Raw genomic sequence first — 20,333 nt, forward strand, 5'->3', positions numbered from 1 at the left:
CCTACTCAGAGACTGCAAAAAAGCAAGCGCCATTGTAAACGTTGAAAGATTAAAGAAAGAGTGGTGACATAACCTATTCTGGTGGACAGTTAAGGAGCAGCATGATTAGATTACATGTCATGTAGTCTGGGGGAAACTGAAGAGACATTCCTTGATACATCAAGCATGCCAAGTTGGTTTTCTGTATTTCCTATACCCGCTGCCTTCTATCCCTAAGTATGAACCCAGAGGAGAATCCTTACCCCCAGCAGGGTTCCCTCTTTAAATGCATGGGTGTTAGAGAGCAACTGCAAATACTGGAGTAACTAGAGTACTCCAACAGTACTTCTTAATCTAGGCTCCAGAGACCAATGTGGACCATCGGAATAGTGTAGCCATTCACAGCATTGCTTTACATTTCAACAGGATCATTGTGCCCATTCTCCGAATGTGACAAGTTGCCTCAAATAATAAGACACAGATTAAGACTCCATGTGATAAATTAAAAACCACCTTGTACAGATCCCCATCAAACTTGAGTTTCTAGCAATATAGATGCATTCTGGCATAAACACTCCATTGGATATTAAAATTCCGGAGCGCCTGCTTGAAGGCTTATTAGGAAGTGGAGGCACGCAGAGAGCAATCCTAAATAATGGGAAGTTCTTAAGTATAGGCTTTCAATTTCTTATTGTACCATTCTGGCACTAATTGCCCCACTCACAAAGCCGTAATGTACTGTACGGTTAGAGGGCCTTTGTCTATTTCATTGTGATGAATGTATCAAGAGCTGTGCGGTAATTGTCTACTGTTTTATACATTTTTTAAAAAAAATAATAATTTTAACACGTGCTCCAAAATCAGTACGTTTGACAGCAAACTTTTATTTCTATTCCGACTGTTAAATTTAATGTGAATATTAATCCAGTGCCTGTGAGGCATTGGTTTGTACAGCGGTTGGTTAACTCTCTCACCGCTGGAGATGTCGCTAAGGCATTGTACGGCCCTTCTTCCTGGGCTTGACCGCTTTCCGTGCTGGGTAGGGAATGCTGCAATGTGTTGCAGGCCCCTTAAAGCAGAGATTCCTGACATTACAGGTGGTTTCCATGAATGACCCATGTTACATTGACTGTAGCAAAATAAAGGACCGAAGGGACAGAGATGCTGAGAGAGAGAGAGAGAGAGAGAGAAAGAGACAGCCAAAGTCAAGGAGAGAATAAAGGACACAGACGGGGGACACTCAGAGCAAAGAAACCGTCACTGTGACATGGAGCGCGGGGCTCAGAGACAGGGGGCCGTGACAGATTAAAGGGAAACTCACAATGAGAAGAAGCATGAGGGGCAGATAAGATATGTAGCTACAGTACCAGGATATGAAGGTGGCATGAACACATTCAATGCCAGAGGGCCAAATACAATGCTGGCATATCAGGCACTAAATGTAGTTGGTACATTTGGGGGTGAAAAGTCCTTGGTGTTTCACACAAATCTGTTTATTTATGAGTTTTTAGTGTCCTGCACCTCCTGGCTCCTTCCTCTGTTCCCTGAGCTCCCTGCGCGCCTTCAGTCTCAATAACGGTATTTCTTAAAAACTGGCATCGTTGAATACAAATGGGATAACATGCTAATTACACAAAGTGAGTAGGCAGAAAGAGATATGCTGGGGACCTTTTTGAGAGTGTGCCAGCTTGGATTTGGCATGGCAATCTTGCTAGAAAGGATTGTCACTCCCAGGAATCCACAGGGAGGAAGATGATGTCTCTTTTTGAGCTGTGGGATGCCGGCAGCGGCAAAGCAAGGACCCATTCAGGGACCAACTTGGAGGTTCCAACTAAACATTTATCGAAAGTGAGCACTTTCAGGGAGCTGTGTACCAAGCTTCCCATCTGGATTGGATCGGAAAACAATGTGAGCGCAATAGGAGGGGTTAGAGGAGGAGCTCAGCTACTATCATATAAAAACCATCAAATACAACTATTACATGTGAGCACATTCACATGCCATAGGCAGGCCTGCTACCCTGCTTTTCTCCATTATCACCTAGCATTCAGTGCTTCCACTGCAGCAAGGGATTCTGGGAAATGACATGCAAATGAGCACACAGTGCCACCTTTTGCTTCAAGTCCACATTACATTGAGAACCCTTAAGCCAAGACATGCTGCTTTAAACATAGCCATGGATGAGATGCAAAGCCAATAAACCCACTCACAGACAGTTTCCACCTTGTGGGTCTCATCAGTGTGAGGTTGGTTATACTGGCTCTGCAGTTTGAGACACGTAATATTTGTAAATGCTATACGGGGGAGGGTTTTCAGGGTTGTACGAGTTAGGAGAAATATGTTTTATATAGCTAAACATGCAGTTAAGGGAGACATGGTTATATGTGAACTTTTACCTGTTTTCCAATGCTTTGCAGACACCACGTGCAATGATACACATAGCATATCCAAGCATGTTGTGTAATAACAAAGCCAGGACAAGTAAAACAAAATCAGGCAGAAGCAACGATTATCTGGCCAAGTAAATATTTGAAGAGGGAATGAGTATGTGAGGAGGAAGGAGAGACGTTCCCTGAGAGTATCACCGGGCAGCCAACGGGGAAGGAGCAGACCGTGAGCTTGGCTCAGAGTTGGATACCAACACTGTCATCTGGCTGGCTCTTGGATCCCAGAGCTGGAAGCACTCAGCAGGGTGTGACTGGACAAGGGGTGAGAGAGTGACAGTGACTACCGAGGGATAGAGGCAGGCAGAGGGACAAAGCAATGTCCCAGGGTCAATGTGTGTTACAACCCTGTAACTCTCAACCTGTTGATTCAGCTTACAGCTTGGAGGAGAAGAGGGAGAGGGAGGAAAAAAGGGGATGGGAGGAAAAAAGGGAGGGGGGCATGATTGAAACGTTCAAATATATAAAGGAATACAAAAATGATAAACAGCACTCACAATGAGAAGAGCAAATAGGTATATAATGTGGGGTGCCTTTTGAGCGAGAGGAGCAGGAGCTTTTGGACAATTACAATGAGGACTGTGTGGTTTGATTCACTTTATCCATTGCATATGACTTTTTGGACATTTTGTTTCTGCATCCTCATGTACTGTTTGCATATTGCATTGCACTTTCCCATTTTCAGTATCTATTATTAGTGGAGGGTTTGTTTGTCCTTATTTGGGGCTTTATACTGTCCGTGTGGGTTGTGGGGCCAGGGAAGTACCCTTCTGTCCCTCAGGGGCTAAGGGGAACAGGCCTGACGAAGGGGTGTTCCCCGAAACATTGCCCCCCTGTACTCCCCCTTATACCCACTCCTTTGTTATTTGCCCTTTCCTATTGTCTGTTCCCCCCCCCCACAAGCCCCCGTATTTTGGTTCTACCTATATGTTTTTTCAATATTATACTTTTGGTGTTGAGTGTTATTTGATCACTTGTGGATATATTAAATTATCATTCCCTTTTTTGGGTTTATACCAATGATTTGATCTCCTTATTTCTTCTTATAGGGAGTGCTGGGCTATTCGGTATTGTATCAAATATATAAAGGGTTTCAGCATAGTACAGGAGGGAAGCACATTTCACACAACGAGAAGTGCTAGAACAAGAGGTCATGCCCTGAAGCCTGAGAGTGTGGGGTTCAGAGGAAAAGGGAGGAAGAGCGTCACATGGCTGAGTGCTCTCGCAGTTATTGCAGAAGTTTAACCTTTAGTATTGCTCTCTCGCTTCCACGCAGTTAATGTATTCTCCCAGTCTCCCAGACATGGCTAATTCCAGATACATCACTTCCAGTGGGCATCAAACACAGTCTGTTCTTCACAAGGACAGAGAGCCACACGAGACGGGAATATCTTCCACACCAAACCGCCTTCCTCTGATAAGAGACCCCCTGTGCATCGTAAGATGCTCACACGGCCAGCCCTCTGGTTTGAACATTTCGGCTAATGAATCACACAGCACTGGCCGATTCTCAGCTGGGCGAGACACCTGCCTCAGGCAATGTCGCTACTGGCGTCACTTCTGCTTATTTATGCAAAAAAACAGCACGAGGCGCATGCTAGGACCAGAAACCGTACACCGACTGAAGTAGCAACAAACTGCTCAGCCGTGTAACACGGGCACTACCATTGCAACCCCTTTCCCTGCATTAGGCCGCGCGTATAGTGCTGGCACTGTCGCCCAAAAACAAATGCATTGCCGCCGTGTGCGCTTATAGTAAGCGCGATAGCGACAATGCGACGTCGCGAATTTTGGTAGCTGGCAATATTTGATTTTTCAAGGGCTATCGCCTCATGTGACAGCCCCTGAACCAATAAAATGCCAGTACGCCTGCGCTGCCGCAGCCGCAAAGCAAAATATAACTTTCGCTGACGGCGACGGGTGATGTCACCCGTCACGTCACTCGTCGTGGGAACTATATGCGCGGCCTTAGGCTGGGGCCACGGTACCGCAGACCGCGCAGTGTTAAGGCAGTGTTCGCATCCATGCGGCGTGCGCGCGTGCAAGCGGGAGGGGGCATACAAAATCAGTTCAAATTAATTTCTTGGCGCAACAGGCCTGTCACGTCAGCGGTTCACCCAACGAGGGCGAACCAGCTCTGTGACAAAACTGGCACACCCTTGGACACGCCCACAGACGGCACGCGTACCACGGCCAAAAAACACACCTGCTTCAAGCGGGTGACATCATGGCTGCGCACGCCTCCGCACGGGCGAAGGCACCACGGCCCCAGCCTTAGGCTACGGCCCCCTTTTTCGGTGCTACACGCGCGCCTGCCAGGCTGGCGGCTGCAGGGGGAAAGACGGGGGGCGTGGCGGGGGAAAGCAGCCATGACGTCACCCAGCAGGTTCGCCCTCATTGGCTGAACCGCTGGGGGGCGTGGCCAGCGCTCCGTCGCCAGTTCTGAAGACGGTTTTACGGTCTTCAGACAAATCTGGCCGCACAGCGCGGCGGCCAAGGCAGGTAGCGGGCCCGGCCCCATTGAGGGGCAGCTCTTGTCCCTGCACGTCATAGCGCCCTCTGCAGCAGGCAGCGGGGACCCAGCCTTAGCTGGCAGATAGCATTTGTTTAACCTCTTCCCTGCCAGAGGGCCCAGCTACGCATTAAGGGGTTAATAACGGAAACCAGCCCTCCCCTCAAGAAATGCATTTAGAGCTAAATGATTATGATGTATAAAAATGAAGAAGTGATCAATATTTTTAATTGGCTTCTGCGGTTTCCGTGGCAATCAATAAATGCCATTTTAATCCATCCCTAAGTCCCCCACAGCCAGCTAAATATTCCAGGATTTATTCTATACAGATGTAGCATGTGGAATTGCACCCGTACCCCGATACTGTGTTACCGCTGCCGTAGATTTCATCGTGCCATTTGCAAGTTACAACAGTATGTGATGTGCGCGCCATAACCTGCGCTATATCGGTACAATAGTGCATTGTAGCGGCACCCTACATCACACAGTAATAACGCTGCAGTAATTAATGTATATAATGTTATATTTCCTACAACATTCCGGCTTTTTTTTTTAATTGACCCAATAAAATATTCAGCACTAACTACGTCTGAGGCTCTACATTTCTTACCCAAGGCTTAGCCACATAAAGCTGTGTAGAGCAGCAGGGGAAACCGCAGAGGAATTCACTTAATAAAGTGAATAGGAAGCTGGCTGCTCATTTGCATGTCCCTACCCAGAATCCTTGGCTACAGCTTAGCCACTGTATGTAACACTGGCTCGAATGATGCAGGTTTGGGGACCTGTGTTAGACATGCAGACGCACGCATTGCTTTGCTTTGTACAGTGCAGGGATTTAATCACTTTTTAACCCACCATAACCTAACTGTGTCTTATTTACACTATTTCAGGGGTGGCCAACTCCATTCCTCAAAGGCCACCAGCAGGTCAGGTTTTAAGTATATCCCTGCTTCAGCACAGGTGGCTCAATCAGTGAGTCACCTGTGCTGAAGCAGACATACCCTTCAAACCTGACCTGTTGGTGGCCTTTGAAGACTGGAGTTGGCCGATCCTGCACTATTTATACAAACTAGACAAGTCACGGCGGAAGTTAAATTAGTGTGCCCAAACACAAGTGCACCCCCCCTCCAGTCTGATTACTGAGGGGTTACATGTCACATACATGCAGGCGGTGTGAATGAACACATGTAGATGTTACTGCACCTGTGGGATTTTGCGTTACCGCAGTCGCAAGTTTTGGGGTTAATTCAATGGAGCAGCTTGTTGCGAAACCGCACAATTGTCTAACCAAAAAAGTGCCAATCAGTGCCTTGATGCAGAGTTGCGCAAACTGGGGGGCGCAAGACTTTTTGGGGGGGTCCGGCTCACTTACGCGGCTTCAGTTCCCGCTTCTGTCCACGCATCGCCACGGCAACGGGCAACAAATGATGCTGCGGGGTCATGTGATGTGATGTCAAATGACCCAGCGGCATCATTTGACGCCGCATTAGAGGTAAGGTACGGGCGCCACACAGGGGGAGAGCAGGCGGGGGGGGGGGGGGGCGCAGCGCAGAAAGTTTGCGCACCCCTGCCATAATGCACAATAATGGGTGCGATACCGTCTGCTACATATGTACCATCTTTTTGGCCCATTTCATTCCTTTTAATTCTATGACATCACTGGGAGCGTCACCACTTTAGTATACGGTACTATCCCATCCCTTTCAGTTTCACAGTTACCAGTTTTAAGGTTCCCGCTTAATTATGGTTAAGTAGATGTTATTTTCCTGAGCTCAGGGTTATTTCAGTTTGGAAGGGTCTCTTGGCCCAGCAGCCGGCTCTATAACCTCCTCCCTCTTCTTCATTTAGCCGGCAATGACTTTCTCCCAGATTGTTAGGATTTAGAGAGTTGTGGCTATGGTTAGGATGCGTGAGACTGGCACGGTAGGATTAGGTTTAGTCTGGTACATTTGGATTCGGATGGTATACTAGGATTAGGCTGGCATATTGGTGTAAGGGTTAGGCTGGCATATTAGGATTAGGCTGGCACATTAGGGTAAGGGTTAGGCTGGCATATTAGGATTAGGCTGGCACATTAGGGTAAGGGTTAGGCTGGCATATTAGGATTAGGCTGGCATATTGGGGTAAGGGTTAGGCTGGCATATTGGGGTAAGGGTTAGGCTGGCATATTAGGATTAGGATGGCATATTAAGGTAAGGGTTAGGATGGCATATTATGATTAGGGTGGCATATTGGGGTAAGGGTTAGGATGGCATATTATGATTAGGGTGGCATATTGGGTTAAGGGTTAGGCTGGCATATTAGGATAAGGATGGCATATTGGGGTAAGGGTTAGGCTGGCATATTAGGATTAGGCTGGCACATTAGGGTAAGGGTTAGGATGGCATATTAGGATTAGGATGGCATATTAGGGTAAGGGTTAGGCTGGCATATTAGGATTAGGCTGGCATATTGGGGTAAGGGTTAGGCTGGCATATTAGGATAAGGATGGTATATTAAGGTAAGGGTTAGGATGGCATATTATGATTAGGGTGGCATATTGGGGTAAGGGTTAGGATGGCATATTATGATTAGGGTGGCATATTGGGTTAAGGGTTAGGCTGGCATATTAGGATAAGGATGGCATATTAAGGTAAGGGTTAGGATGGCATATTATGATTAGGGTGGCATATTGGGGTAAGGGTTAGGCTGGCATATTAGGATAAGGATGGCATATTGGGTTAAGGGTTAGGCTGGCATATTAGGATAAGGATGGCATATTGGGGTAATGGTTAGGCTGGCATATTAGGATTAGGCTGGCATATTAGGGTAAGGGTTAGGATGGCATATTAGGATAAGGATGGCATATTGGGGTAAGGGTTAGGCTGGCATATTAGGATTAGGCTGGCATATTGGGGTAAGGGTTAGGCTGGCATATTAGGATTAGGGTGGCATATTGGGGTAAGGGTTAGGCTGGCATATTAGGATAAGGCTGGCATATCAGGATTAGGCTGGCATATTGGGATAAGGGTTAGGCTGGCATATTAGGATAAGGATGGCATATTAGGATTAGGATGGCATATTAGGATAAGGATGGCATATTAGGATAAGGATGGCATATTAGGATAAGGATGGCATATTAGGGTAAGGATGGCATATTAGGGTAAGGGCTAGGCTGGCATATTAGGATAAGGCTGGCATATTAGGATAAGGCTGGCATATTGGGGTAAGGGTTAGGCTGGCATATCAGGATTAGGCTGGCATATTGGGGTAAGGGTTCGGCTGGCATATTAGGATAAGGATGGCATATTGGGGTAAGGGTTAGGCTGGCATATTAGGATAAGGATGGCATATTGGGGTAAGGGTTCGGCTGGCATATTAGGATAAGGCTGGCATATCAGGATTAGGCTGGCATATTGGGGTAAGGGTTAGGCTGGCATATTAGGATAAGGGTGGCATATTGGGGTAAGGGTTAGGCTGGCATATTAGGATAAGGATGGCATATTAGGGTAAGGGTTAGGCTGGCATATTAGGATTAGGCTGGCATATTAGGGTAAGGGCTAGGCTGGCATATTAGGATAAGGCTAGCATATTAGGGTAAGGGTTAGGCTGGCATATTAGGATAAGGATGGCATATTAGGGTAAGGATGGCATATTAGGATAAGGATGGCATATTAGGATAAGGATGGCATATTAGGGTAAGGATGGCATATTAGGGTAAGGATGGCATATTAGGATAAGGATGGCATATTAGGATAAGGATGGCATATTAGGGTAAGGGCTAGGCTGGCAGCGCGCATGCCTAGCATGACCTCAGCATTCACTCCTATATAATAGCCTCTTTGCCACCTGTGTTCATCAGGCCTCGAAGGGGTTAATATCGCACTATTTACAGAACTGCTAAAACTTTCGCGATGTAATCATAACCCACGCGGCCTCCTCCTAATCCCCGTACCGGTCCGTGCCCAGAAAAATAATGTCACGTTAGTGACTTGTAAAACACTGCGGTAATCCCCTGGATTTTAATTATAAAAGTGATTAAAGAAAAGCATCTGAAGTCTTTTTTTCCTGTGTATTCCCACCCACCTTTCTCTCACGCAGCCCAGAAGAAATAAAAGCAGATCTGTGTGTTTCCATTTCCAGCAACATATTGCCCCCCTGGCTCTTATTTTGTGCCCCCCCCCCCCACACACTCCCCCTCCCCCCCCCCCCCAAGCCAATCAGAACTACATGTCCCATTCTCCGCGGCCGGTCCTACATCAGTCACGCAGACAACATGCTGAGGAGCATAGGGACACTGGGGAACCTGCCCATGTAAGCCTTCCACTTGTAGCTAGTAATTATTTCTGAATGCCTAATGGAACACTCAGATTTAGAGGGGTTACATAAAGTGGTGTATTAATCATAGAGGAGACATCCGCCAATAGCACAACCGGCTTGCTTGCAAACATGCTTATTATTCACAGTGGCTCCCTCCTTTGGGGCACAGTGTGTGTGTGGGTTGGGTTAGGGAGTTAAAGTGGGAGCACCAAAGGGGTTAAGAGGACACACAATTAACCGAACGCTCGGGGCATCTCCTATTCGTTATGTAACCGGGACAGAGCAGCACATTATGCTGGAAACACAATATACAGGTAGCTTCTAAGAACTTACCCAAAGAGCTTACAATCTGATTGTTGGTGCTCAGGGAGAAGGAAGATAATCCCCAATAAACCCCATTGGCCAACATTGAATGAATATGAATCATTTCATCTTATATATTGGCTCCAAGTATTCAAGCATATATATATGCATATATATATGTGTGTGTGTGTGTGTGTGTGTGTGTTTGAGAATATATATATATACACACACACACTGTAAGTGCAAATTGTGCTGAAAAACTAACTGTGCTAGGCAGCATCTATTCTACGCGGTAATCTTAGTTGCACCATTATCTGTGCGTCATGCGTTACTTTCCTTGACGGTTTTTGCCGTCACTGTAAAGGTTGTACAGTATACAGTAAGCGTTTTTCTTTTGTTAAGAGCAGAATGCTAGCTCGGCATATTCTTTAACAGTAGAAATGCACTTAATGAATATGCAGGCAGAAAGAACGTGATGTAAATGCATCAGCGCAAGATCACTTTCTGGATACATAGACCCCATTGTGCTTTAGCTGCTTGCATAGCTATGTAGTTATCAACAGTGACTGCAAGTGTACACTGCACTGTGTAAAGTAAAACACTATTACTTGTATTTTCCATGTAAAGGTTATTTCGAACAATAAGGGTGATAATGCAGGTATAGTATGAGCTTCCGAAACAATCCAAAGCATCAGATACAAACAATGACAGAGTCGTGACATTGGACAATGTCCAAGGTCACACTGGGCTGTAAAGTGGAAGAGTCCACTTCAAAGCACAGTGCTTTACTCTCACTTAACAGTCTCTTATTGCGCCTGGTTTGCAGTTAAGAGCCGCTCAAGAACTCCGACATACGGATAACCTCTAGAGAGGGCAAAACCGTTTATGCCGTATGCATGTCTTTTCCCCAATGTGTCTTCAGGAAGACACATATCTGTAGGATTTCCCTTACCCCTGTGGAAGAAGGCTCCAAAACCTGTTCTCTAGTCCCTCACCAAGTCAGAACACGTTACCCATTTATATAATAAGTGCATTCATGTGTATGCATTGGTTGTTCCTACAACCTACATTCTCAAGACTCAAGACGACAGCACAGAGATCTACAAAAATATGGAACCGCAGGGGAACCGTCTCCATCGTTTTTCCATGGTGTCCACAGAGATATGCCAGGCATGCAGTGTACAGAAGGACGTAAGCTCAGATCAGTGATGCCGGCAGAAAGAGCTGCATCCAGGCCGTTTAACTGCTTCTTGGGAGGAAGGGGTAATGAATCTCGTTAAGGAACGATGCCCCCCAGCCAGACGCGTTTCCTTAGAAACAGCCTCATTGTGAGCAACAGAATGGAATATTCCATCTGAAATGAGTTCAGTAGTTTTAGTAGAAATAGCTTGTATTGTGAATCTCAAAGGTTTGTAAGGGTTTTTTTTTTTTTTCTTCCTTCCCTTAATGCTGTTCCGTTCATCTCTCCCCTGAATGGATCAGTCAATTCTATTTACTAACACACATTATGTCATTACAGTCATTAGGGATCCATTAGTGAGCGTTAAGGGGTGCAAAAACGACTGCCCCATTGCCAAATTACCTTCCCTTTGCACAGAATTTATCAGGCCGTTAACCGATTGTTTGCCACGGGATCACCTCCTCTCTTTGGTTCTCTCGCTTCTTCTTTTATGGCTTTGTAGATGTATTGTAGGTTGTGATACCTTCTATTGGACCAACATTAGAGGTCTTTATGCATAGTGTACAGAGCTTTCCAAACCTCGCAGGTGCCTTCCTCAAGTGTCTCGAAAGCTCTGTACTTTATAAAGTTTCCCCCCCTCAAAGGGGTCACAACCTGCAATAGGACCAACACATCTACTAAAACATCAGTGCCGATGAAGGCGCTTTCGAAAGACTTGTCTATAAGAAACATTGTAGATTCACCACTGCAGAACACTGATTTCTGGTTTGAGAATAAAGTAGGATTGGAAACGTTGTTTTTCAAATGGAAAACGAGAGATACTCAGCAGCACTGAATGCTATCACACTTCAACCACTGATGACCGGTCGCCTCTCCAGTAAACCATGGATCACAAGTGGCGTGGCCCAATGCTCAGATCATCCCCGTGTGATGGGCATCTTGATAGCCTCCTGCAGCATTTGAAGCGAGTAATGAAAGGACAGATGAAAGATAATTATGGGCCATAAAGACAGATTTATGCAAGCTGGTGAAGCAGCTAATAGAAAGCGAGCTCGAGAATGAGCAGCTTGTGCTTAAAGGCTTCCCGACTGCCAGTATTAAACAGGGTCCTTTCAAATTCATACAGGGTCCCAGCGCCGGGCAGGAGGGAAGCACATCGCAGGGAAAGAGAAGCGCTAGGACAGGAGGTCGTGCTGTAAAGCTGCAGGCTCTGGGGAAATGTGAGGAAGTGCTTCTTTACAGAAAGGGTGGTGGAGACGTGGAATAGCCCCCAGCAGAGGTGGTAGGGGCTAATACGGTAAGGGAACTAAGAAATGCTTGAGACAGACACAAAGCTTTCCTAAATATGGAATGAATGAAGTAGACGTAGCCCTGTTGGTCCCGTTGCGATAGTGCAGAGGAAATGAGTTCTTCAGTATTAGGTGATCCCTTTTTTATTTGGACTAACAATTGATATTATAAGACAGTGGTGCTCAACTCCAGTCCTCAAGCCCCCTCCCCCCCCCCACAAAAGGTCAGGTTTTAAGGATATCCCAGCTCAGCACAGGTGGCTCAATTAGTGGCTCTCTGCTTCAGCACAGGTGGCTCAATCAGTAGCTCGGTCAAAGCTGGGATGTCCTTAAAACCTGACCTGTTGGGGGGTCTTGAGCAGCCCTGTTATAAGACAAGCTTTCGGGAGTTCCCTCTCTTCCTCGGGTCGGCAATACTGATTTACACAGATCCCAGGAGTTTAACACAGATGTAAAAAAACAAGATAGCCTTCTAAGATGTGGGATGGATGGTCCTACACGCTCTTCACATTTCTCACTCTCCCTTTCATCCATTTTTTGGCCTGTCTGTTTTTTTACCAGTCTCATGTCCATTAATTCTCCACCTCTCCTGCCTGAGATTGTTATCTTGCTTTTTTTTTTTTACATTTGTGTTAAACAAATCAGTATTGCTGGAACTGAGGCAGGCAGGAGAGATCCCGAAGGTTTGTCTTATAACTGGGTGCTCAACTCCAGTCCTCAAGACCCCCCGCCAACACGCCAGCTTTTAAGGCTATCTCTGCTTCAGCACAGGGGGCTCAATCAGTGGCTCGGACTTTGACTGCGCTACTGATTGAGCCACCTGTGCTGAAGCAGGGATATCCTTAAAACCTGACCTGTTAGGGGGGTCTTGAGGACTGGAGTTGAGCCCCCTGTCTTATAATGTCAATTGTTAGTCCAAATAAAAAAAGGGATCACCTAATAATGAAGCGCTCATTTCCTCTGCACTAAATATGAAGGCAAGACATGGATCAAATAGGGTCTGCGGTTTTTGCAGGAGATAATAATTAATAATAGGAAAATAGGAAGACAAGGTGGGCCAAAGTGGTTTTTTATCCGCCTTCAAATTGCCTTTGCTGTGAATTGCAAACCACTCCGGCAGGTAAGAGGTTAACAATTTGAGCTGGATGATGATAGTTAAAAGATAAAGGAAGGATTTAAAGTCACAGCACTCGTCTGCAGGCCGGGTCGCTGTGTTTTATGGGTGGCCTTGCTTTGGGGTTAGCGATGTACCCATCCATCTTGCACCCAGCGGTCACTTTGTCTCCCCCCTGATCCCGCTTCTCAGCCCTCCCCCCCTTCTCCGCTCCCAGGGAGAAGCAGCGTCACCATGATACTCACATCCATGAACTCAGCATTGGCTTTCGGACCCGTTGCCTCATTGAGGATCTTGATGGCCACAGGGATCTTCACCGTCTCGCCCTCAGGGACCCAGATACCCTGAACAAGAAGACAGAGATCAATACCTGTACCAAGCACAGAGTATTAACACTGCACAGTGACTTACTGTTCCGTCAGTAAGCCTTTGTATTGCATGTAAGACTTAGGGGTGATACTGTATGTCACAAGTATAGTGGTACTATACCGTAAGACACCTTTTAACGTCAGAAGACACCTACAGGCAGTTCAAGGGAACGGGGATGTGCTCCGGCACAGGAAGGTGCCGGTAAACATCTTGTGGCTCGTTCTCTTGAACTGCCTGTAGGTGTCTTCTGATGTTAAAAGGTGACATATGGTATAGTAGCACTTAGTAGATATGGACCCCCCTTTCACCCCAGCTATGTAACTTGGGCATAAAAATATTAAGACTTTTATGGCAAGAAATAATACAGCAAAGATAGAGAAGCCATGAGCGTATCTGCGTGTCTAGCACAGGTCCCCAAACCTGCCTGTGAGTGAGTTTCACTGGTTCTATGCTACTTTGTCCCAGGCTTAGCTGTAGCACATGCGCATTGCAGCAGGCAAGAGCTGCAAGGAGAGCATGTAACAGCTGCTAGGAAGCTAAAAGTGAGACGCCCAGGGCGCTCATTTGCATGTCACTACCCAGAATCCATGTCTTCAGACGAACCCCTGTATGGCAATGTGACGATGGGATGAATGAAGCCAGTTTGGGGATCTGTGTCAGTCGGGCACATCCTGCGTTCTCTATCTGCTTCACTCTGTGCTTTACTCAGCATAACCTAACGATGTTTGGCATGAAATAAAGACATTGTACATTGCATTGTTCTATGTAACGTCTCTCCTACCTCCTCCTGTTGCTCCAAGCAGCCACTCCTAGTATCTCTCAACTATTCAAGAAAGCCAAGTACTTAGATACATTGTTGCTGCTTATGTAAAATGAATCAAAATGTATTAATTTAATGTCAAAGCAGCCACCTTTGAAGCTTGATGTGCGGCCTCCAGAGATCGGCTCCTGCTCTGTGTATTGTCACACAGGCCATAGCTAAGATATACCTGCCCATCATGCACCTCCTGTCCCTTCTTAAACACACAGAGGAGCCGCGGTGGTAATGTATCTGCTTATCTCATTCAGTAATCACATGACCAGACTCTAAACCGCCACACAGACTTCTCCCATTACTCTATTAAACATGGCATCAACAGTCTCTCAGTCAGTCTCTCTCTCAGTCAGTCTCTCTCTCAGTCAGTCTCTCTCTCAGTCAGTCTCTCTCTCAGTCAGTCTCTCTCTCAGTCAGTCTCTCTCTCTCTCAGTCTCTCTGTCTCTCTCTCTCAGTCCCTCTCTCTCTCAGTCTCTCTCTCTTTCTCAGTCTCTCTCTCAGTCTCTCTCTCACTCTCGCTCTCTCTCTCTCACTCTCTCAGTCTCTCTCTTTCAGTCTCTCTCTTTCAGTCTCTCTCTTTCAGTCTCTCTCTCTCAGTCCCTCTCTCTCAGTCCCTCTCTCTCTCAGTCTCTCTCTCTTTCTCAGTCTCTCTCTCTCTCTCACTCTCTCCTTCAGTCTCTCTCTTTCAGTCTCTCTCTTTCAGTCTCTCTCTTTCAGTCTCTCTCTCTCACTCTCTCTCTCTCACTCTCTCTCTCACTCTCTCAGTCTCTCTCTTTCAGTCTCTCTCTCTCAGTCTCTCTCTCTCAGTCTCTCTCTCCCTCTCCCTCTCCCTCTCTCAGTCTCTCTCTATGATACCAGGACAACCCTGAGATAAAGCAACCAGGTAAATGTATTATGTCAAAAAGGAACATAGGGCCTGTGTGCATTTTGGATATAATTAATTCACCTTTTTGCTGTATCTGAGGGTTGTGTCGGAATTACAGATCTTTCATGACCTTATTTGACTATCCCTTATCTCCTTTACAATGCACCATGACTGCCTCTTGTAATGCTCTTTACCCAGTGTGCGCGCCCATCTTGTGGATATATATATATATAGATATATATATATATATAGATATAGATATATATATATATATATATACACACATACATATATATACACACACACTGTAAACACACTGTGATGATCTTTTGTAGTGCTACCTTTCTGCCCACTTAAATTAGCAATGATGTTGTAACCCGTTTAGTACTAAAGTAAAGGGTACTGAAGGGCTTTCTATGCCCCTGTCACAGATGACCTGCTGCTGAGAATACACACGTACACTGTAGTATGTCACTCCTGCAGTATGCAAAGTGCTACAGAAGTAACCATGTGGCTGAGAATATGGCCAACTCTGGGGATGCTGGCAAACACCTGCCCGCTGAATATCAATGCCGGGTGTTTGCAGCAGGCAGACGAGCAAAATGCAAACAGCTCCTGGCCAGAGCATCCCTGGATAAAGAAGCAGCTTTGTTGTGTAACTAGATTGTGCGTGAGACGGAGCAGGCTGGGGAGTTCGCTGCTGCTTCTGTGCATGCTGGGTTTAGTTGATACGTTTGCCACTGATATGATATTAGAATACGGTTCTTGTTCCGCCCACCCTCCTTCTGTTCCGTCCCTGCAGTTTACTTACTGTACCACCAATTACAGAAGCTTCTATTTGTGATAACCCCAATGAAATCCTAACGTCCCTATTCTGAAAGTCGGGCGCATCATTGCAACAGGTTGGGGAAACTATTTTTTTTCTGTCAGTAGTTCTTTCAGATTTTCTGCCAGGAGACTAACCGTTGCACACAGAGGGGAATGGGGTAGGTAGCTACCTTAAAATGCATCGTGCAGTATATGGGGCATTTCATCCCACGATGTATGAACCTTGTTCAGTGGCAGTGTATTAGTACCCGCCTCCAGTGCTTAGAATAATAGCTAAACCCCACACATTATAACATTATATTTATTCTCTATTATTGTCTTCTATCTTGTCCCCTGTGTTCCTTGTCACCACGACTCTCCCTCTGTCACGGTCACTTATTGCTGTCATTCAATCTCATTCAATCTCTCTCCCCTACTTGTAATGACTCTATTCTGTCGTTGCCCCATCTCTGTCCGATATGCTACATCTCACAATAACTGTCACCCTGTCCCCTTTGCTCTCTCACTGGGACCGGTCCTTTAGTCTGTCCCCTCTGCTCTCTCACTGTGACCGGTCCTTCTGTCTCTGTCCCCTCTGCTCTCTCACTGTGACCAGTCCTTCAGTCTCTGTCCCCTCTGCTCTCTCACTGGGACCGGTCCTTCTGTCTCTGTCCCCTCTGCTCTCTGACTGTGACCGGTCCTTCTGTCTCTGTCCCCTCTGCTCTCTGACTGTGACCGGTCCTTCTGTCTCTGTCCCCTCTGCTCTCTCACTGTGACCGGTCCTCCAGTCTCTGTCCCCTCTGCTCTCTCACTGTGACTGGTCCTCCAGTCTCTGTCCCCTCTGCTCTCTCACTGTGACTGGTCCTCCAGTCTCTGTCCCCTCTTCTCTCTCACTGTGACTGGTCCTTCTGTCTCTGTCCCCTCTGCTCTCTCACTGGGACCGGTCCTTCTGTCTCTGTCCCCTCTGCTCTCTCACTGTGACCGGTCCTCCAGTCTCTGTCCCCTCTGCTCTCTCACTGTGACCGTTCCTTCTGTCTCTGTCACTGTGACCGGTCCTTCTGTCTCTGTCCCTTCTGCTCTCTCACTGTGACTTGTCCTTCAGTCTCTGTCCCCTCTGCTCTCTCACTGTGACCAGTCCCTCTGTCTGTGTCCCCTCTGCTCTCTCACTGTGACTGTTCCTTCAGTCTCTGTCCCCTCTGCTCTCTCACTGTGACCGGTCCTTCAGTCTCTGTCCCCTCTGCTCTCTCACTGTGACCGGTCCTTCAGTCTCTGTCCCCTCTGCTCTGACTGTGACCGGTCCTTCTGTCTCTTTCCCCTCTGCTCTCTCACTGTGACTGGTTCTTCAGTCTCTGTCCCCTCTGCTCTCTCACTGTGACCGGTCCTTCTGTCTCTGTCCCCTCTGCTCTCTTACTGTGACTGTTCCTTCATTCTCTGTCCCCTCTGCTCTCTCACTGTGACTGGTCCTTCTGTCTCTGTCCCCTCTGCTCTCTCACTGGGACCGGTCCTTCTGTCTCTGTCCCCTCTGCTCTCTCACTGTGACCGGTCCTCCAGTCTCTGTCCCCTCTGCTCTCTCACTGTGACCGTTCCTTCTGTCTCTGTCCCCTCTGCTCTCTCACTGTGACCGGTCCTTCTGTCTCTGTCCCTTCTGCTCTCTCACTGTGACTTGTCCTTCAGTCTCTGTCCCCTCTGCTCTCTCACTGTGACCAGTCCCTCTGTCTGTGTCCCCTCTGCTCTCTCACTGTGACTGTTCCTTCAGTCTCTGTCCCCTCTGCTCTCTCACTGTGACCGGTCCTTCAGTCTCTGTCCCCTCTGCTCTCTCACTGTGACCGGTCCTTCAGTCTCTGTCCCCTCTGCTCTGACTGTGACCGGTCCTTCTGTCTCTTTCCCCTCTGCTCTCTCACTGTGACTGGTTCTTCAGTCTCTGTCCCCTCTGCTCTCTCACTGTGACCGGTCCTTCTGTCTCTGTCCCCTCTGCTCTCTTACTGTGACTGTTCCTTCATTCTCTGTCCCCTCTGCTCTCTCACTGGGACCGGTCCTTCAGTCTCTGTCCCCTCTGCTCTCTGACTGTGACCGGTCCTTCTGTCTCTGTCCCCTCTGCTCTCTCACTGTGACTGGTTCTTCAGTCTCTGTCCCCTCTGCTCTCTGACTGTGACCGGTCCTTCTGTCTCTGTCCCCTCTGCTCTCTCACTGTGACTGGTCCTTCTGTCTCTGTCCCCTCTGCTCTCTCACTGTGACCGGTCCTTCTGTCTCTGTCCCCTCTGCTCTCTCACTGTGACCGGTCCTTCTGGCTCTGTTCCCTCTGCTCTCTTACTGTGACTGTTCCTTCAGTCTCTGTCCCCTCTGCTCTCTTACTGTTACTGTTCCTTCAGTCTCTGTCCCCTCTGCTCTCTCACTGGGACCGTTCCTTCTGTCTCTGTCCCCTCTGCTCTCTCACTGTGACTGTTCCTTCTGTCTCTGTCCCCTCTGCACTCTCACTGGGACCGGTCCTTCTGTCTGTGTCCCCTCTGCTCTCTCACTGTGACTGGTCCTTCTGTCTCTGTCCCCTCTGCTCTCTCACTGTGACCGGTCCTTCTGTCTCTGTCCCCTCTGCTCTCTTACTGTGACTGTTCCTTCAGTCTCTGTCCCCTCTGCTCTCTCACTGTGACTGTTCCTTCTGTCTCTGTCCCCTCTGCTCTCTCACTGGGACCGGTCCTTCTGTCTCTGTCCCCTCTGCTCTCTTACTGTGACTGTTCCTTCAGTCTCTGTCCCCTCTGCTCTCTCACTGGGACCGGTCCTTCTGTCTCTGTCCCCTCTGCTCTCTTACTGTGACTGTTCCTTCAGTCTCTGTCCCCTCTGCTCTCTCACTGTGACTGGTCCTTCTGTCTCTGTCCCCTCTGCTCTCTCACTGTGACTGTTCCTTCTGTCTCTGTCCCCTCTGCTCTCTCACTGGGACCGGTCCTTCTGTCTGTGTCCCCTCTGCTCTCTCACTGTGACTGGTCCTTCTGTCTCTGTCCCCTCTGCTCTCTCACTTGGACCGGTCCTTCTGTCTCTGTCCCCTCTGCTCTCTCACTGTGACCGGTCCTTCTGTCTCTGTCCCCTCTGCTCTCTCACTGTGACTGGTCCTTCTGTCTCTGTCCCCTCTGCTCTCTCACTGTGACTAGTCCTTCTGTCTCTGTCCCCTCTGCTCTCTCACTGGGACCGGTCCTTCTGTCTGTGTCCCCTCTGCTCTCTCACTGTGACCGGTCCTTCAGTCTCTGTCCCCTCTGCTCTCTCACTGTGACCGGTCCTTCTGTCTCTGTCCCCTCTGCTCTCTCACTGTGACTGGTTCTTCAGTCTCTGTCCCCTCTGCTCTCTGACTGTGACCGGTCCTTCAGTCTCTGTCCCCTCTGCTCTCTCACTGTGACCGGTCCTTCTGTCTCTGTCCCCTCTGCTCTCTCACTGTGACTGGTTCTTCAGTCTCTGTCCCCTCTGCTCTCTCACTGTGACTAGTCCTTCTGTCTCTGTCCCCTCTGCTCTCTCACTGGGACCGGTCCTTCTGTCTGTGTCCCCTCTGCTCTCTCACTGTGACCGGTCCTTCAGTCTCTGTCCCCTCTGCTCTCTCACTGTGACCGGTCCTTCAGTCTCTGTCCCCTCTGCTCTCTCACTGTGACCGGTCCTTCTGTCTCTGTCCCCTCTGCTCTCTCACTGTGACTGGTTCTTCAGTCTCTGTCCCCTCTGCTCTCTGACTGTAACCGGTCCTTCTGTCTCTGTCCCCTCTGCTCTCTCACTGTGACCGGTCCTTCTGTCTCTGTTCCCTCTGCTCTCTCACTGTGACCGGTCCTTCTGTCTCTGTCCCCTCTGCTCTCTTACTGTGACTGTTCCTTCAGTCTCTGTCCCCTCTGCTCTCTCACTGGGACCGGTCCTTCAGTCTCCGTCCCCTCTGCTCTCTGACTGTGACCGGTCCTTCTGTCTCTGTCCCCTCTGCTCTCTCACTGTGACTGGTTCTTCAGTCTCTGTCCCCTCTGCTCTCTGACTGTGACCGGTCCTTCTGTCTCTGTCCCCTCTGCTCTCTCACTGTGACCGGTCCTTCTGTCTATGTCCCCTCTGCTCTCTCACTGTGACCGGTCCTTCTGTCTCTGTCCCCTCTGCTCTCTCACTGTGACCGGTCCTTCTGGCTCTGTTCCCTCTGCTCTCTTACTGTGACTGTTCCTTCAGTCTCTGTCCCCTCTGCTCTCTTACTGTGACTGTTCCTTCAGTCTCTGTCCCCTCTGCTCTCTCACTGGGACCGGTCCTTCTGTCTCTGTCCCCTCTGCTCTCTTACTGTGACTGTTCCTTCAGTCTCTGTCCCCTCTGCTCTCTCACTGTGACTGGTCCTTCTGTCTCTGTCCCCTCTGCTCTCT

At 48.1% G+C, this 20,333-nt stretch overlaps 1 protein-coding gene across 5 annotated transcripts in view; it reads right to left on the bottom strand.

The window, feature by feature from the left end:
• The window catches only part of ERBB4 (erb-b2 receptor tyrosine kinase 4), a 701,260-nt gene that overhangs the window by 72,843 nt on the left and 608,084 nt on the right, over positions 1-20,333 (bottom strand). For all 5 annotated transcript variants that reach the window (XM_075607205.1, XM_075607203.1, XM_075607206.1 and 2 more), the window contains one exon: positions 13,366-13,464. In XM_075607205.1, the coding sequence (XP_075463320.1) occupies positions 13,366-13,464 (99 nt within the window). The remainder of the gene's footprint in view (positions 1-13,365; positions 13,465-20,333) is intronic.

The sequence above is a fragment of the Ascaphus truei genome, chromosome 7, assembly GCF_040206685.1.
Source record: "Ascaphus truei isolate aAscTru1 chromosome 7, aAscTru1.hap1, whole genome shotgun sequence".
In the NCBI taxonomy this organism is placed as follows: domain Eukaryota; kingdom Metazoa; phylum Chordata; class Amphibia; order Anura; family Ascaphidae; genus Ascaphus; species Ascaphus truei.